Source organism: Sitophilus oryzae, unplaced genomic scaffold (genome assembly GCF_002938485.1).
Source record: "Sitophilus oryzae breed Bouriz unplaced genomic scaffold, Soryzae_2.0 scaffold_1660_pilon_pilon, whole genome shotgun sequence".
NCBI classification, from domain to species: domain Eukaryota; kingdom Metazoa; phylum Arthropoda; class Insecta; order Coleoptera; family Curculionidae; genus Sitophilus; species Sitophilus oryzae.
Window position 1 is genome coordinate 765,243 of NW_022146348.1, and position 15,691 is coordinate 780,933.

General features: G+C 33.7%; 1 protein-coding gene and 1 non-coding gene across 2 annotated transcripts in view; one reads left to right on the forward strand and one right to left on the reverse strand.

Annotated features, from left to right (window-relative positions):
* The first annotated feature begins 9,896 nt into the window (after positions 1-9,896).
* LOC115880892 (transcriptional regulator ERG homolog) overlaps positions 9,897-15,691 on the forward strand; it is a 125,578-nt gene continuing 119,783 nt past the window's right edge. Inside the window, exons 1-2 of the mRNA XM_030898220.1 lie at positions 9,897-10,174; positions 12,159-12,209. Coding sequence (XP_030754080.1) covers positions 10,081-10,174; positions 12,159-12,209 — 145 coding nt within the window. The 5' untranslated portion in view covers positions 9,897-10,080. The remainder of the gene's footprint in view (positions 10,175-12,158; positions 12,210-15,691) is intronic.
* On the reverse strand, positions 12,331-12,402 carry Trnap-agg. Its single transcript has one exon. It is a non-coding gene; the product is annotated as a tRNA-Pro (tRNA).

Consider the following 15,691-nt stretch of genomic DNA (forward strand, 5'->3'; position numbering starts at 1 on the left):
GAGAAGTCAGGCGAAATTAAATGTCAGTCTAAACAAAACTGTAATTTTTGAAAACTTGTCAAAATTTGGACACACGCTAACTGGACTTGATTTTCCTATGTCTCGAAGTCTGTGGACTTTTCTGTATAATCTCACAGTAATTTAATAGATTGCTCGTCATATTATATCAGCTCGTAGGAGATTAGGAAAAAAAAAGATATTTATAGTTTAAAAAATAATTTATTTAACAAAATTTAATTAAAGACGTGACAAAATAGTTACATTTCTATTGGTTCTATCGGACTTTTTTCGACTGTATAAATCTTTATTTTTTGTACTAACTTTAATGCATAAAATATTTTCAATCTAATAAATAATTTAATGATGTAAATAAGAGGAAATTTCTCACATGGGTGGTCAAATTCTATAGTTTTTATTATATCAAACAGCCTCTGAATGTTTTCTTCAGTGCAAAACTCATCAAAATTTAATATAAATAATTTTTCCAGCCTGTAAATAAAATGAACAAATTTTTCCACTTTCATGATCAAAGGGTTTTAAATGGGTAAAAAAATTCGAGTTATCCAGAGATTCGGATTCTTTTGCAAATTTTAGACAAATATCACATTGATGTATTTGAAGACCCTTTTTAATGATGCAGTCAAACATAATTAAAGGCATTTTGAGTTGAAAAGATTTCTCAGAGGCTGTTTGATATAATGAAAACTATAAAATTTGACCACCCATGTGAGAAATTTCCTCTTATTTACATCATTAAATGATTTATTAGATTGAAAATACTTTATGTATTAAAGTTTACAAATAAAGATTTATATAGTCGAAAAAAGTCCGATAGTACCAATAGAAAGGTAACTATTTTGTCACATTTTTATTAAATTTTGTTAAATAAATTAATTTTTTATACTATAAATATCTTTTTTTCCCTTATAAATAAACACATTTGCATCCCATTTTAAATAAGATATACAAATTACCAAAACTTAGAAATAACAGTTCAAAAGTTCAACAAAAATCCTACACGCGTTTTTAAAAAGAAACATATAACCACGCACTATGTCATTCCAGCAAGCGAATACGACACAGCATAGGTTTCCGGACTAAACGACTGGTGTATTTACACCACTCAATAGGCGTGTCGGGTTTGCCGAGCGGTTTCCGATGCAGTCGCTTTCTTTCGCATCTGTTGTAGTTAATTTTAAATTGCAAAATTTTCAAAAAGACCCTGTAGCTCAGAAATGAAGGGGGCTATGAAAATTTTGTTTACGGCATCTTCTGTTTGACATAAAAGTGGCACAGATTTGTGCAAACCGCATCATTCTATCTTCACTAATAACGGAGATACCGTATGATTTCAACTAAAATGGGACACCCTGTACACATAATTAATATATTATTTTTTTCGTGCCGGTGAGTGTAGTTTCGCACGCCCAGTCAGTGTATTAAAACAGTGTTGTACTACTATTGAGGCAGATTATTCCTTAAAAGACCGATTTATTCGCGTCCGAGTTCACCCCACTTTAACACTATCTATCACTTTTGCAAAGCCCCGAAAAAAAGTCTAAAATCCCTGCCGAAAGCGGGAGATAATTGCCACTTTCCCAGTTTACTGCGAAAAAAGTCAAGCGCCCCTGCCCACCCCATCGATAACCGAGCGTAGCGTCCTCTGGCCCCCCACCGACGATCCCACGTCCGATGTTCACTTCTTTGCGTCGACGACAATAGACGTCATTTAACGAGGATGACAATTGACATACGCCGCTCGTTCCGCCAACAATGATCGCGGCACACTTTTGTTTTCGTCCTGTGGGAACGATACTCGGCTGTTTTGATTCCTGAGGTGGGACCGTGTCGGATTCGCTTAATTGAGAGTGTTTGTAGCCGGTCCTGAGAGCGAACGGGCGGGTGGTCGTGTAGGGTTACCGATCGGGAGAATGAAACTGATAGAGATATATTAGATAGCGCTTTGTGAATGTGAGAGTCTGAGGTTAGTAGGGCATAAGATTATAATTTAGAGATTTGTTTACTGAAGATCGTTTATCTGCTACTGATATTACTTATTTTTTTAATCTACGAGTATACGTAATACCGTAGTACCTTAATAATAGAAGGGGAGTTTGATAACACCTCATTTCAGTCACTGACGAGAGCTACAAGGAACCTCGGATTAGAGGAGACCTGCTGCAGGTGGAGAGACTGCATGCTCAAAAGTCGAGTGGCATATACCACCCTCCTAAATGAGACTGTTGCAGTCCGGGTGGCGGGAGGATGCCCGCAGGGGGGAGTTCTCTCCCCTCTGCTGTGGAATCTCGTTATGGACGGACGGCTCAATAGTCTCAACAGGGCTGGTGTCAACACTCTGGGATATGCAGACGATTTGGTCGTGTTAGTCAGAGGTAAGTTTAACACAACAGTAAGGGAGCGAATGCAAAGGGCCTTGAAGATTGTGGAATCATGGGTGACACGGGAGGGACTAAATATTAGTCCTACAAAAACCGTAATAATCCCCTTCACCAAGCGCAGAATACTTGAGGGACTAGGCCCTCTAAGACTCTGCGGTGATGAGATTCCTCTCTCGGGGGAGGCCAAGTATCTAGGAATCACGCTTGATACCAAACTGACCTGGAACCGACATTTGGAAAATGTCACAAGGAGGGCGGTGACTACACTAGCGTAGTCAGACGACTTCATGGAAAAATCTGGAGCCTCAGACCACAGATGTGCACTGGTTGTACACTGGAGACGCCTTCAGTAACATATGCATCCTTGGTATGGTGGCCTAAGGTAATGCAACAAACAACAATGCTCAGTCTCAGCAAGGTGCAAAGACTTGCTTGTCTGAGCATAACAGGGGCGATGAAATCAACGCCCACTGCATCAATGGAGGCGCTTCTGGACCTTCCGCCTCTTCACATAGTGATCCAGGCGGAGGCAAGAATGGGACTCTATCGACAACAAAGTGTCTTGTCTCTGGGAAATAGGACAGAAACAGGACACTCAAAGATGGGAAATCCTATCGGAGGACCTCTACTCCAAATAAGATCGGACCAAATGACCCCTCTTTATCACTATCACAAACCATTCGAGGTGAACAAAATGGATCGAGGAATGTGGACAGATATAACATTCCTTCAGGATGGACTAACCTGGTATACAGACGGGTCAAAGACCGCTGAAGGAACAGGAGCTGGAGTATTTCGGGAAAGACCAAGGGTAAGTTTATCGTTTTCCTTGGGTAAAGACTCAACCGTATTCCAGACAGAAATCTTCGCCATTCTACGATGTGCGAAAGAAAACAATAGAAGAGCTTATTCAGATAAGCTCATCAATATATGCTCAAACAGACAGGCGGCACTTGGGGCGCTTATGAGCCCAAAGGTATCGTCGAGACTCGTCTGGGAATGCCTAGGTGAACTGGAAGCTATGGCTCGACGGAACAGAATTAAATTATTCTAGGTGCCGGGCCACAGCGGCATCCAAGGCAACGAAAAAGCCGATGAGCTAGCTAGGCAAGGATCATCGGCATCTTATCTTGGTCCAGAGCCAGTACTGGGAATACCCAAATGTATGGCCCGTAGTGCACTAAAACTCTGGATCAGGAAAAAGCAGAATGTCCACTGGAGAAACCGACACGGGCACAGGCACAGCAAGGCTTTTATCCAAGGACCTAGCTCCAAAACCGCAAAAGAACTGCTAATGCTTAGCAGGAATAAATTGCGGATTACAACAGTCCTCTTGACAGGACATATGGCTGTCAAGTGTTACCTGAACAAGCTCAACCTGTATCAAGGAAGTCTTTGCTGCAGACTTTGCGATAAAGATCCTGAAACAGCAGAGTACATAATATGTCACTGCCAGGCTCTGGATCGCAAGCGACACTTTTTATTTGAGAAAGCTAGGCTAGAACCGGAGGAACTATGCTCCCATCCTATCAAGGACCTGCATAAGTTAGTGCAGGGCACAGGGATAGGAGAATGGGTGCAGATATAGAAAGGGGACAAACACAATAGGCCTCACAGGTCGCAGTGTTTCCGGCAGAGGACGGCCCCTTATTGTGGAAAAAAAAAACGTAATACCGTGCTGGCAACTGTTACTTTTGGGTCGGCATTTACATGTGTGGAAGTAAATCGCATAGGGATCTTATAAGTCGGATTGAGAGAAATGCGACCGACCGACGCGACGATGCGATATGCTGTGATAAAGATTTTCACATACTGTCTACAAAGAAAATACAGCAGAAATATTAACAAAGTTCTTGAAAAAACTACAGTCTATTATTTCTAATAGATTTCGAGATATCGATTTTTAATTCAGGGTTCTAATAGCGCGACCACTATCGAACACCCACTCAATTCCACTTATTTTTACCAAAAAAATTTCTAGCTTGCACTTAAAAAAATTCAAGCTATAGGGAAAATTACAACGACTCGTTAATAAATAAACAAATTAAGTATCACGAGACGTAATTAAATCGTGAAACCGTTACAATTTTATACGGCTTTTGTTTTAAATTTTGGTTGCTATAATGTAAATGGACATCTTTTGACATACATATAATTATTGTTCTTATTACATGAATTTTATGACTTTCTTACATTTTATTGTATTGTAAATATGAATTTTCCTTTGCAAACAAGAGAAAAAATACTAAATATTTTTTTAAACTAAGAACCGTTTACTAAACAATCACCATTTTATTTTAATTATTGATTTTGTAAAATTATCGCTAGACTTTTCTGATGACTGTGTATTATAATATCAAATAATTTTCTTTAGATATACACATACCGTATGATCGAATAAAAACGGCGTCCAGTTGGCTTGGAAATGACGATCGATGGCATTTCCTATATAAATTTACATATAAAATGACAGCGATCTTCGTTTCATAGCCATCGCTGACGCCGTTTTTATTCGATCATACGGTATAATATACATCTTATATTTTCAGTTCTGATTTACTGTGTTTGAAACATCCCTAAAATGAAAGTTCAGGTAAATAAATGTTGAATTTTCTTACTTCTTATTCCCTCATTAATGAACAATTGTGAACTAATAAAAATTATAAGGCACATTTTAAATTTATTTTAGTTGTAAAACTAAGTTGTTTTATTGTAGTTGTAAAATTCATATATATAATAATAAAGACTCTACATACTACTACTCTAATAATAATAAACTCTACAAATATTGGTTTTTGGTAAAATATTGTGTTATTAGGTTAAAATAACAATTTTATTTTGTTATTGCTAATAGAGGGAATTTCATTCGCCGGAGACGAACAAGGTTTGGAACAAGATATTGAAACTGCATTTACTAATACACCTAAAATTTGATATTTTATTTAATAAAATAAAGTAAAAAACGCTTTTTAATTTTTTAATCGTTATTCTTATGTGAAAAGCCATCTTATAATAAAAAATTATGCCGGTTTTAATTTTATTTCGCCATCCTCCCTCAACTTATTTTTTTACAATGCGACAAATATGTAAGATATAAGTTTTATTATTATTTTATTTTAATTTATTAAACAATTATTTTAATTTCCTTAAAATACTGACGGCCGATCGGCACGCCACTGGAAATTGACCTCAAACGTCTAATCTTTGTACAGGGTGTCCCATTTTGGTTGAAATCATACTGTATCTCCGCTATTAGTCAAGATAGAAAGATGCGGTTTGCACAAACCTGTCCCACTTTTTTGTCAAACGAAAGATGCTGTAAACACAATTTTCACAGCCCTCTTCGTTTCTGAGCTACAGGGTCTTTTGGAAAATTTTGCAATTTGGGACACCCCCCGTATCTCTGTTATTGCGAAATGTATCGAGAAGGTAAAAACTGTTTATTGTAGAACTTTTTACGGAGAATACAGTGGCGTAGTCTGTTATTCTACAAAAATAATATTTTCGAAGATATGAACTAAAGTTATGTTTTCTTAAATGGAACACCCTGTATATTTATAAATTATATGATTTGGCTTGCCATAAGCTTCTGAAAAATATATATCATTCTATATATATTTTCACTATTTACTGCAATATTTAGAAGTTTTTATTAAAAAATCATATTTATTAGTAGGCCATGACTTTGGCCATGATTGATAATAAAAGAAAATAACGAATTATTAACAACATACCGCTGTCTCTGTTTTATTTTAGGGACCACTAATAAATTTTTTCTATAAATATTAGGAAAACTTAACTCTCTACGGCTATTTGTAAATCTTGGAAGTTATCGTACCGAAACTTTTAGATATGTTTTAGCTAATTTACGTGAAATATACTTCCAGCAAGATGGGGCTTTCCCTAACAACTTTAAAAATATTAGAATTTTGTTAAATTATTATTTCTCAAATCAATCAATTGGAACCAATGCAATGGACCCATATGATGGCTTCCCTGGTTCCTGGATTTGTCCGTTCTCGATTTCTGATTTTGGAGATTTTTAAAATATGAAATATTTCGTGGCAACTACAACAATGTCGAACACCTGGAAAATGCTTTAATAATGCCAAGCTTTTAGATATATGCAAACCCATCCCGTTATAAAGAAAGAAAGATATATTCCGAGATTCAGTGGTAACAGTTCAAAAGTAAAATATATCAATGCCAAATAAAATTTTAATGTGTGTATGACTATTTTAGTAAATACCATTTTGATTTTTATGTTATTTATCACGGCCTACTAATAAAAAAATGATATATTTTAAATATTGAAGTAAATAGTGAAAATAAATATAGAGTGATATATATTTTTGAGAAGCTCATAGAAAGACGGATCATATAATTTATAAATATACAGGACGTTCCATTTGAAAAAACATAACTTTAGTTCATGTTTTCAAAAATATTCTTTCCGTAAAAAAATAGACTACGCCACTGTATTCTACGTAAAAAGTTCTATAAGAATCAATTTTCACCTTCTCGATATCATCCATAATAACGGATATACTAGGGCTGTCCCAAATTGCAAAATTTTCGAAAAGACCCTGTAGCTCAGAAACGAAGAGGGCTATGAAAATTTTGTTTACAGCATCTTTCGTTTGACAAAAAAGTGGGACAGGTTTGTGCAAACCGCATCCTCCTATCTTTACTAATAACCATAGACAAACTAACAAAAGCAAGACTTTTCAAAGGATTGAGGAAGTCGAATTATTGTTTTTGCGCTGGCCAGTTGAGTCAGAAATCATCGCGCAGTCGCACTCGTCAAACCTAACCTAAATAAAACGAAAAACGTTTTTGCCTTGAACCATCCTTGAACGAACTGTTGAATTCCTGATTTTGCGTTTTGTTTGGTTATTACTATTATTTTATTAGCGTACAAAACGAAAACAAATAATTTAATACATTTTACATTTATGAAGAACATAATAATTACTGTGATTATACATATTATTGTGGTTACATCGCTAACGTAGACAAAACGAAGGTCCTACAAATTGACTGTAAGTTATAAGAATCTTTATCTTTTTAATCTTTTTATGATTTGAATTTTTGTGCTTTATATTTTATAATAGACTCGAAATGTTAATATTTTTGAAAATTCTTGTGAAAATGTGAAGTTTATGTTTTATATTTGAAAAAGTTGTATATTTTTAAGATGTTTCTTGTTGTTCCTATTATTAATATTATAATATACATAATAATTTTTTTGTACCTTTTGAAGAATAATGCTTTTATTTCGTTTACCATAACTGTTGTTTTTTTATCATCTTTTTTGTTATTTTAATAAGAGGAATACGTTTTCGTTTATTAAACTTTTGTTTTTATATCTGTTATGTCCAGAAATTATTGTTTATTTTACCGATAAATTTATTTGATTTTAATAAACGCTTTTTAATTAAACATCCTTGTCTAAAAGGCTACTACAAAATACACAATCCATAAGTAAACCGTCCTCGTCTAAAAGGCCAGTTGACGCAAGCGCGGTAATAAACTCTTATCAAACTTGTTACCGTTTTGCAGTACAGCCAAAGAGTAGATAAGACAAGAGACGACAGTGAACAAAGAAGTCGAATTTCGCGAGAGAGACGCAGATATATTAAAATTTAAAGGTCCCATCAAGTCCCATTTTGTCTGTTGCCAAGTATATTTCTTTGAAAAATAAACAAGATTTTCTGAAAATAAATTAATAATATAAGAAGGATATGAAGTAACGTATGTTAATACGGAAATGTAAATTTTTAGTTTAGGTTGGTTTAGGTTCTTTTTTCGCAATGTACTGATAATATCAAAGAAACAGAATGACTAAAGTTGGTCGATTTCAAAGATAAACTGATAAAATCTGAAAATCTGACAACTGCGCATTTTATTTATTCGAACCTAAGATTTTAGGACGCTAATCAGCTGTGCTAATCAGGCTTAAACATAAACAAATCTGATTAGTTGTTTTCTTGCATTTTTGCCTTTTTAAAGTGTGTTTTCAGAGTTTTTCGATATATTATCGTTTTGAGAGTTTTTAAGGTTTAATTTTAGTATCGTTTTTATTGCGTTCTAATTTGTAATTATTGTTAAATATGAATACTGAACAGGACACGAGTAGCAGGAAAAGACGAGATGGTGGCATTGTGTGTGCTTATAAAGACTGCAAAAATAGGTCTTGTTCTTCGACAAACATAATATTTCACTCTTTTCCAAAGGATCCTGAAAAGTATTTTTATAGAAATATACTATATAATTATGTTATTAAACTAAATGTAATCCATAGATCGAAGACATGGTTAGAAGCTTGTAATTGCGAGGATTTATTAAATAAAAATTGAGCAACTCTATTTTTTTGTACATAAACTCCACATTGTGATATTACACTTGTTCAAGTCCATATGTAAAAAAAATACACGTAAATAAAACATTTCTTACAAATCGACTTGGTCACTTTCTCTTGTTTACCAACGATATACAAAATATTGCTTTTATTATCTTTATTCCCCGACAAATATGTTTCTAATTATAATTTATTTTATATAATATTTAGAAAACTGATTTTTTTTTTCGTTTCTATTTATCTCTTTACCCACACGGTAACTATTTATAAGCTATACAGGCAAATTTTAATAATAGTCTATTTCAAATTTCCCGCGAAAAAGTTACGAAAATTTAAAGGGACAAGCGAGACGAGGTCACTCTCCCCACCACTCAAACATGAAAGGTACCGCGCGAACTGTCGTCTCTTGTCTTATCTACTCTTTGGTACAGCGTTGACGCGTCTTGCTTTTGTTAGTTTGTCAATGCTAATAACCGAGATACCTTATGATTTCAACCAAAATGAGACACCCTGTACACAACTACATTGTTGCCATCGAGCAGATACCCCTATTTCCTTCTCTATCCATTCTCTCTTGCACTCGCTGATTTTCGCAAACCAATGTGTGATGAAGCTTTAGAGCGTTTTATGAATGGATCATTGTATCTCCCGAGTTTAAATATCTTTGATTTAAAATAAACCACGTAGGGAGGGAGGGGTAGTCATCTCCAGATAAACCAGAAGTGGAAAATGCTTTTAAAAACACACCTCGACACCTCCAACTAAATTTTACTTCATTCAGATTTGTATCTAAATCAGATTTAATAAACGTGTCGCGTTAAAACCCTGTATTTTTGAAGTTCTATTTTACATTTCGAGATATTAGCACTCTACGGCCACACAATGAGCTCGGAAAAACGAAACCACAGAAAGGCCCATCGTCAGATCAACGCGCGAAGACACGATCCCTTCCCGGCCCTGGCGAAGCGCCCGAGGGGCGAAAGGGGCCGGTCCTCGTCCGTGACGCCACAGCTTTTTCCCTGTCGCCACCCCTCATTGGCCGCCATTCATCCCCTAACCACACCCCCGCCGCTCGAAACCCCCCACGATAAGACGCGCCACTGAAAAAGTCACAGTCGATCATAAACGCGCTCCTGATTGACACACCGCGGTCAGAGTTTGACAGTTTTGTTTTGACAGGAAATCGTCACGTGACTAGCGTTATCATTCGATTTTTTTCGTATCAGAAGGTGATTTGAATATTCGTGTGTTTTTTATTCGTTTTTGACTGGAATTTACTGAAAGATAAACATTACGAAAAAATGGACGTGTAATGGTTTTATGTTGAAATTCTTATTCAGTATGTTGGATATAAAACCGTCTACCGATTACCTGAGTAGAAGCTCTACGTTTGGACAATTCTCTATGCTATTTGGTAAATATCGACTTTATTTGGTTTGTTTTATTTTTTTAATATTAAAAATGGTTTCAATTACACTTCATACTTGTTAGTTTACGATCATTCACAATGTTTAAAACACAACTAAAATTAATAGAATATTCTATCAACACTTTGCGTTAGTCTGTTGTATCCCTTTGAATAAGAAGACTAAGGAAGGAGCATATCAAAAATCTTAGGTCCACCGCGATAGGCCTCAAGTATGGCCGACTTAATTTCCGGTTTATCAGTGCCGTTCTAATTTTATTTAAAAAATGTATAACTATGATGTAGGGTAGACGCTATAAGTAGATTCAATAATTTTGTTTTTATTTTACGTTGTGAATAAATGTTGGTAGTTATTAAAATTCTTATAAAATATAAAATTCTAATAAAAAAAGATAAGTTATAATAATTATTTATAACCATAAACATCCGATACGCTACTGAAGCAGGTAAGTCAAATTGACGTATCTAAATTCTTTGACAAGTAGTAAATACATAAGTAAATAAAAGCAAAAATGCAAGAAAAAATATATAATTAGTTAATTTAAGTGAATTTCATAAATGATCGGTTTACTACACGTATGTATATTATATAGTCACTTACTAGCGAAAAGTTGTTCCATTATTTCACTCGATTTTTGCCGAGATCTATCGCACGCTACACAACCAACTATTTTAGAGTCATTTTTGATAAATCGCGATAGTGTCACTGTTAATTTAAGTGCTGCCACAATTTCCATCTAGATTTATTACCTTTATACAACTATCAGTAGTAGAATAAATAATAAATAACATAAAATAAGCTCCGTAAAGACTGACAAATCCACAAAATTTCAAATCAAATTCAAATGTGTCAAATGAATCGTTAAACAGAACTGTCAAGGATCCCCACCCTAGAGTGCTTTTTCCGCCCACCATGCATGAATACATGGATAGCATTATGCTCCTTTCGTAGTCTTCTTATTCAAAAGTTGTATCCTTTGAATAAGAAGACTAAGGAAGGAGCATATTAAAAATCTTAGGTACGCCGCGATGGGCCTCAAATATGGCCGACTTAAATTCCGGTTTATCAGTGCTGTTCTAATTTTATTTAAAAAATGTAAAACTATGATGTAGGGTAGACGTGGGGTAGACTCAATAATTTGTTATTTTATTTTACGTTGTGAATAAATGTTGGTAGTTATTAAAATTGTTATAAAAATATATAATTCTAATAAAAATAGATAAGTTATAATAAGTATTTATTAACACAAACATCCGATACGCTACCGAAGCAGGTAAGTCAAATTAACGTATCAAAATTCTTTGACATCTGATCTTTGACAAGTAGTAAATAAAAGCTAAAATGCAAGAAAATATATAATTTAGTTAATTTAAGTGAATTTCATAAATGATCGGTTTACTACACGTATGTATATTATATAGTCACTTACTAGCGAAAAGTTCTATTATTTCACTCAATTTTTGCCGAGATCTACCTCACGCTACACAACCAACTATTTTAGAGTTTTTTTCGATTAATCGCGATAGTGTCACTGTTAATTTAAGTTCTGCCACAATTTCCATCTAGATTTACTACCTTTATACAACTATCAGTAGTAGAATAAATAATAAATAACATAAAATAAGTCTCGTAAAGACTGACAAATCCACAAAATTTCAAATCAAATTCAAATGTGTCAAATGAATCGTCAAACAGAACTGTCAAAGATCCCCACCCTAGAGAGCTTTTATGGTGGCTTTTCCGCCCACCATGCATGAATACATGGATAGCATTATGCTCCTTCCTTAGTCTTCTTATTCAAAGGAAAAAATAGAATTTACCCGTGAATTAAAATGACAGACAAAAACTGCCACTGTCATGTATACTGTCACTAGACAAACTTTAGTTAACTTTGTCACAAAATAGTTCTAAAAAAATAGTATAAATTACTTAATATGGACTAATTAATTAACGTAATAATTTGTATTTCAGATACATCATACAAAGGATCATGGACTTCACATTCAGCAGCTCAGTCTCAAGGTAAGTGAAATATATTTGATTTATCCTCATTAATTTAATTATTTCAGTGATATTTACTGAAATTTATTACGGTAATATTCTAAAGATCATTTTATACATTTAAAAAAAATAAAAAAGTTTTGGGCTCGTCCGGGATTTGAACCCGGGACCTCCCGCACCCTAAGCGGAAATCATACCCCTAGACCAACGAGCCATACTAAGTAAAGTTGCTCTTGTTGTATATAAACTGGCTGAACATTATTATCAAAGTTTATAAAATAATATACTCTGTAAACTTTGTTATTATATTTAGGAATATGGAATATTTGAAAGTCGTAAAGCATTATTTATTTTTTATTTTACTTCGCGTGTTCACTTAGTACCTTTTATCATTTATCACAACGTCTTGTAGATAAAAATAAACAGATTGGTTCAAGAAGCTAAAAATAAATTTGAACTTGAAATGTTGTCAAGATGCCAGATCCCCTGCAGATTACTTTTATAACTTAGTGATAAAGAATAAAAAGAATAATATAAGGATATTCTTCGCCAATCTTTGACAAATATAGGTATACAAAAAAAATTTGGTATACAAATACAGGGTAGCTCATTACTCATTATAGTGCGAGGAAGTCTAACTAATATCGTCGTTGTTGACAAAGATATCAAAAAAAGTTTTCTACACATTACAATGGTGTATATCCTAAACATATTTTGTTGTATATAGGGTGTCCCCAAAAAAAGTTATGATAAAATTTCAATTTTTTTTTAAATTGAACCCCCTATTTTTTGTAGGTACATGGTTTGTAATTTGGTTTCAGCATAAAATTATGCATATACAGGGTGATCCGAACTTTATTTCGGAAACTTCGCGGCAGCATATTCTGAAGTAACATCAATATTTGGATGAAAAAATTGGTGTCTGGGAGTTTTTTGACATAAGAAATTTGATTTTGATGTCAATATGACTCCTAATTGTAGAGGGCGCCACCTACATTTGTTTTAACCTTTGAATAAGAAGACTAAGGAAGGAGCATAATGCTATCCATGTATTCATGCATGGTAGGCGGAAAAGCCACCATAAAAGCTCTCTAGGGTGGGGATCCTTTACAGTTCTGTTTGACGATTCATTTGACACATTTGAATTTGATTTGAAATTTTGTGGATTTGTCAGTCTTTACGGAGCTTATTTTATGTTATTTATTATTTATTCTACTACTGATAGTTGTATAAAGGTAGTAAATCTAGATGAAAATTGTGGCAGAACTTAAATTAACAGTGACACTATCGCGATTTATCGAAAAAGACTCTAAAATAGTTGGTTGTGTAGCGTGCGGTAGATCTCGGCAAAAATTGAGTGAAATAATGGAACAACTTTTCGCTAGTAAGTGACTATATAATATACATACGTGTAGTAAACCGATCATTTATGAAATTCACTTAAATTAACTAAATTATATATTTTTTCTTGCATTTTAGCTTTTATTTATTACTTGTCAAAGATTAGATGTCAAAGAATTTAGATACGTTAATTTGACTTACCTGCTTCAGTAGCGTATCGGATGTTTGTGTTAACAAATACTTATTATAACTTATCTATTTTTATTAGAATTATATATTTTTATAACAATTTTAATAACTACCAACATTTATTCACAACGTAAAATAAAACAACAAATTATTGAGTCTACCCCACGTCTACCCTACATCATAGTTTTACATTTTTTAAATAAAATTAGAACGACACTGATAAACCGGCACATTTTTGAAAAACACCCCGTAACTCCGAAACGGTAACAGATATTGATGTGCGGTTTTCACCATCATGTTTTTGATAAAAATTGAGCTCCAGATACCGATATTAGTTTTTGTCTATCTCCTATAGAAAAGGGTGTTTCCATTTAAAAGCGTCGAATTTAACCCACCCTGTACAGAAAAATTGGGGGGATGCAATATAAAAAAAAATACAAGTTTATCATAACTTGTTGTTAACGTTGCTTTATAAACCATGCAACGTCTGTATAAAATTGTTTTTCGTATCTTCGAAAACGAAGACGATATTGAACTTCCTCGCACTAATGGGCCACCATGTATGTAATTTTGATAAAATTAGTTTGTTCGTCTTGCTCAGTAAAAACACATTGCAAAGCAAAACGGCATTAAATCTGTTTTCCTGCGCGCGGCGCGCATCATCGCGAAAACGAGCCAACGTCAGCCACTTTGGCTTTCCCGGTTTTCGTCCGGCACGGAAATTCCGCTTTCCCGACCGACACAATTGCGAATTTCCGCAACTAGAACAAGTACGCCGGCCGTAAACTTGTTCCTTTGCCGGTTTTCTGCGTTTCCTCCTCGGGAACAGGACGTATAACTTCGGCACGGATTAGAATGTCAAAAGTATAAAAATCACGGATTTGCCAGATTTGATAATGCCAGAATATATTTTTTTACATTTACTACGTACGTTTACTTCGTAGTAAATAGAGTAAAAAAATAGAGTAACAATTTCAAACGTTCCAAATAATATAACAAGATTTAAAAGTAATACCACGGCATATAAATCACACGGCAGGCTAACTCTGCTCAGATTCCATTGTTTTAAATTTCAATAAAATTTGACCTTGACGGCGCCATTATCGTTTCCTAGTCAGGGCCGGATTAAAACGTATCAAAAAATTTCTCAGAAAATAAACTATTGTTAGACAGGGTCGTATTAAAAAAATACTGTAATTGACTGAAACTGAATTTTATTTACACAATACTTTTATCCAAACAAATGATTCGTTAACCGCGCATACTTCTCGAAAAGTAAAAATGAAAAATCAATTAAATATTTCACTGTAGAGAATAGACAATTAAAATTAAAAAACATGCAACTAACAAAAACATGCCAGGAGTTACAAACAAGAATTAAAGAAATACCAATAAAATATTTATTGACCAATATAAAGAGGCTACGTACAAATTATGCCCATTAATGGGCGTAGCAAATTTTATTAATATTTAATATTCTATTTTTTTCATGGCGGGAAACAAAGTAGGTACCGCATTGTATTTTATACTGTTACAAAGTGAATTGGTAAACATTTTAAATTCAAAACACAGAACACAACTTGTACCTTTTGTGGGCCTTATTTATATCTTCAAAATGTATTGTTAACTTATTTTCGATATACTCATTTTATTTACTTTTATAATTATATTTAAATTAATATAATGATTTTTAAATTTAATTTTTAATGTCTAGATACAACATCAAATTTTACTAAATATTTAACATTAAATCTTACTAATATTAAAGTTTGTTAAGATTTTTAATTAAGTCTTCCTATTTAGCTGAATGTCCTAATATGTATACTACTGTTTTTTCACAACTAAAATATGTTAAAATAATTAATCACATATATACATACCTAATAGGATCTCAAGGAAGCAGAAAGAAACTTTTATTGAACAACAAAAATAAAACTACTAAAACAAATCATATTACATAAGAAACGAAAATA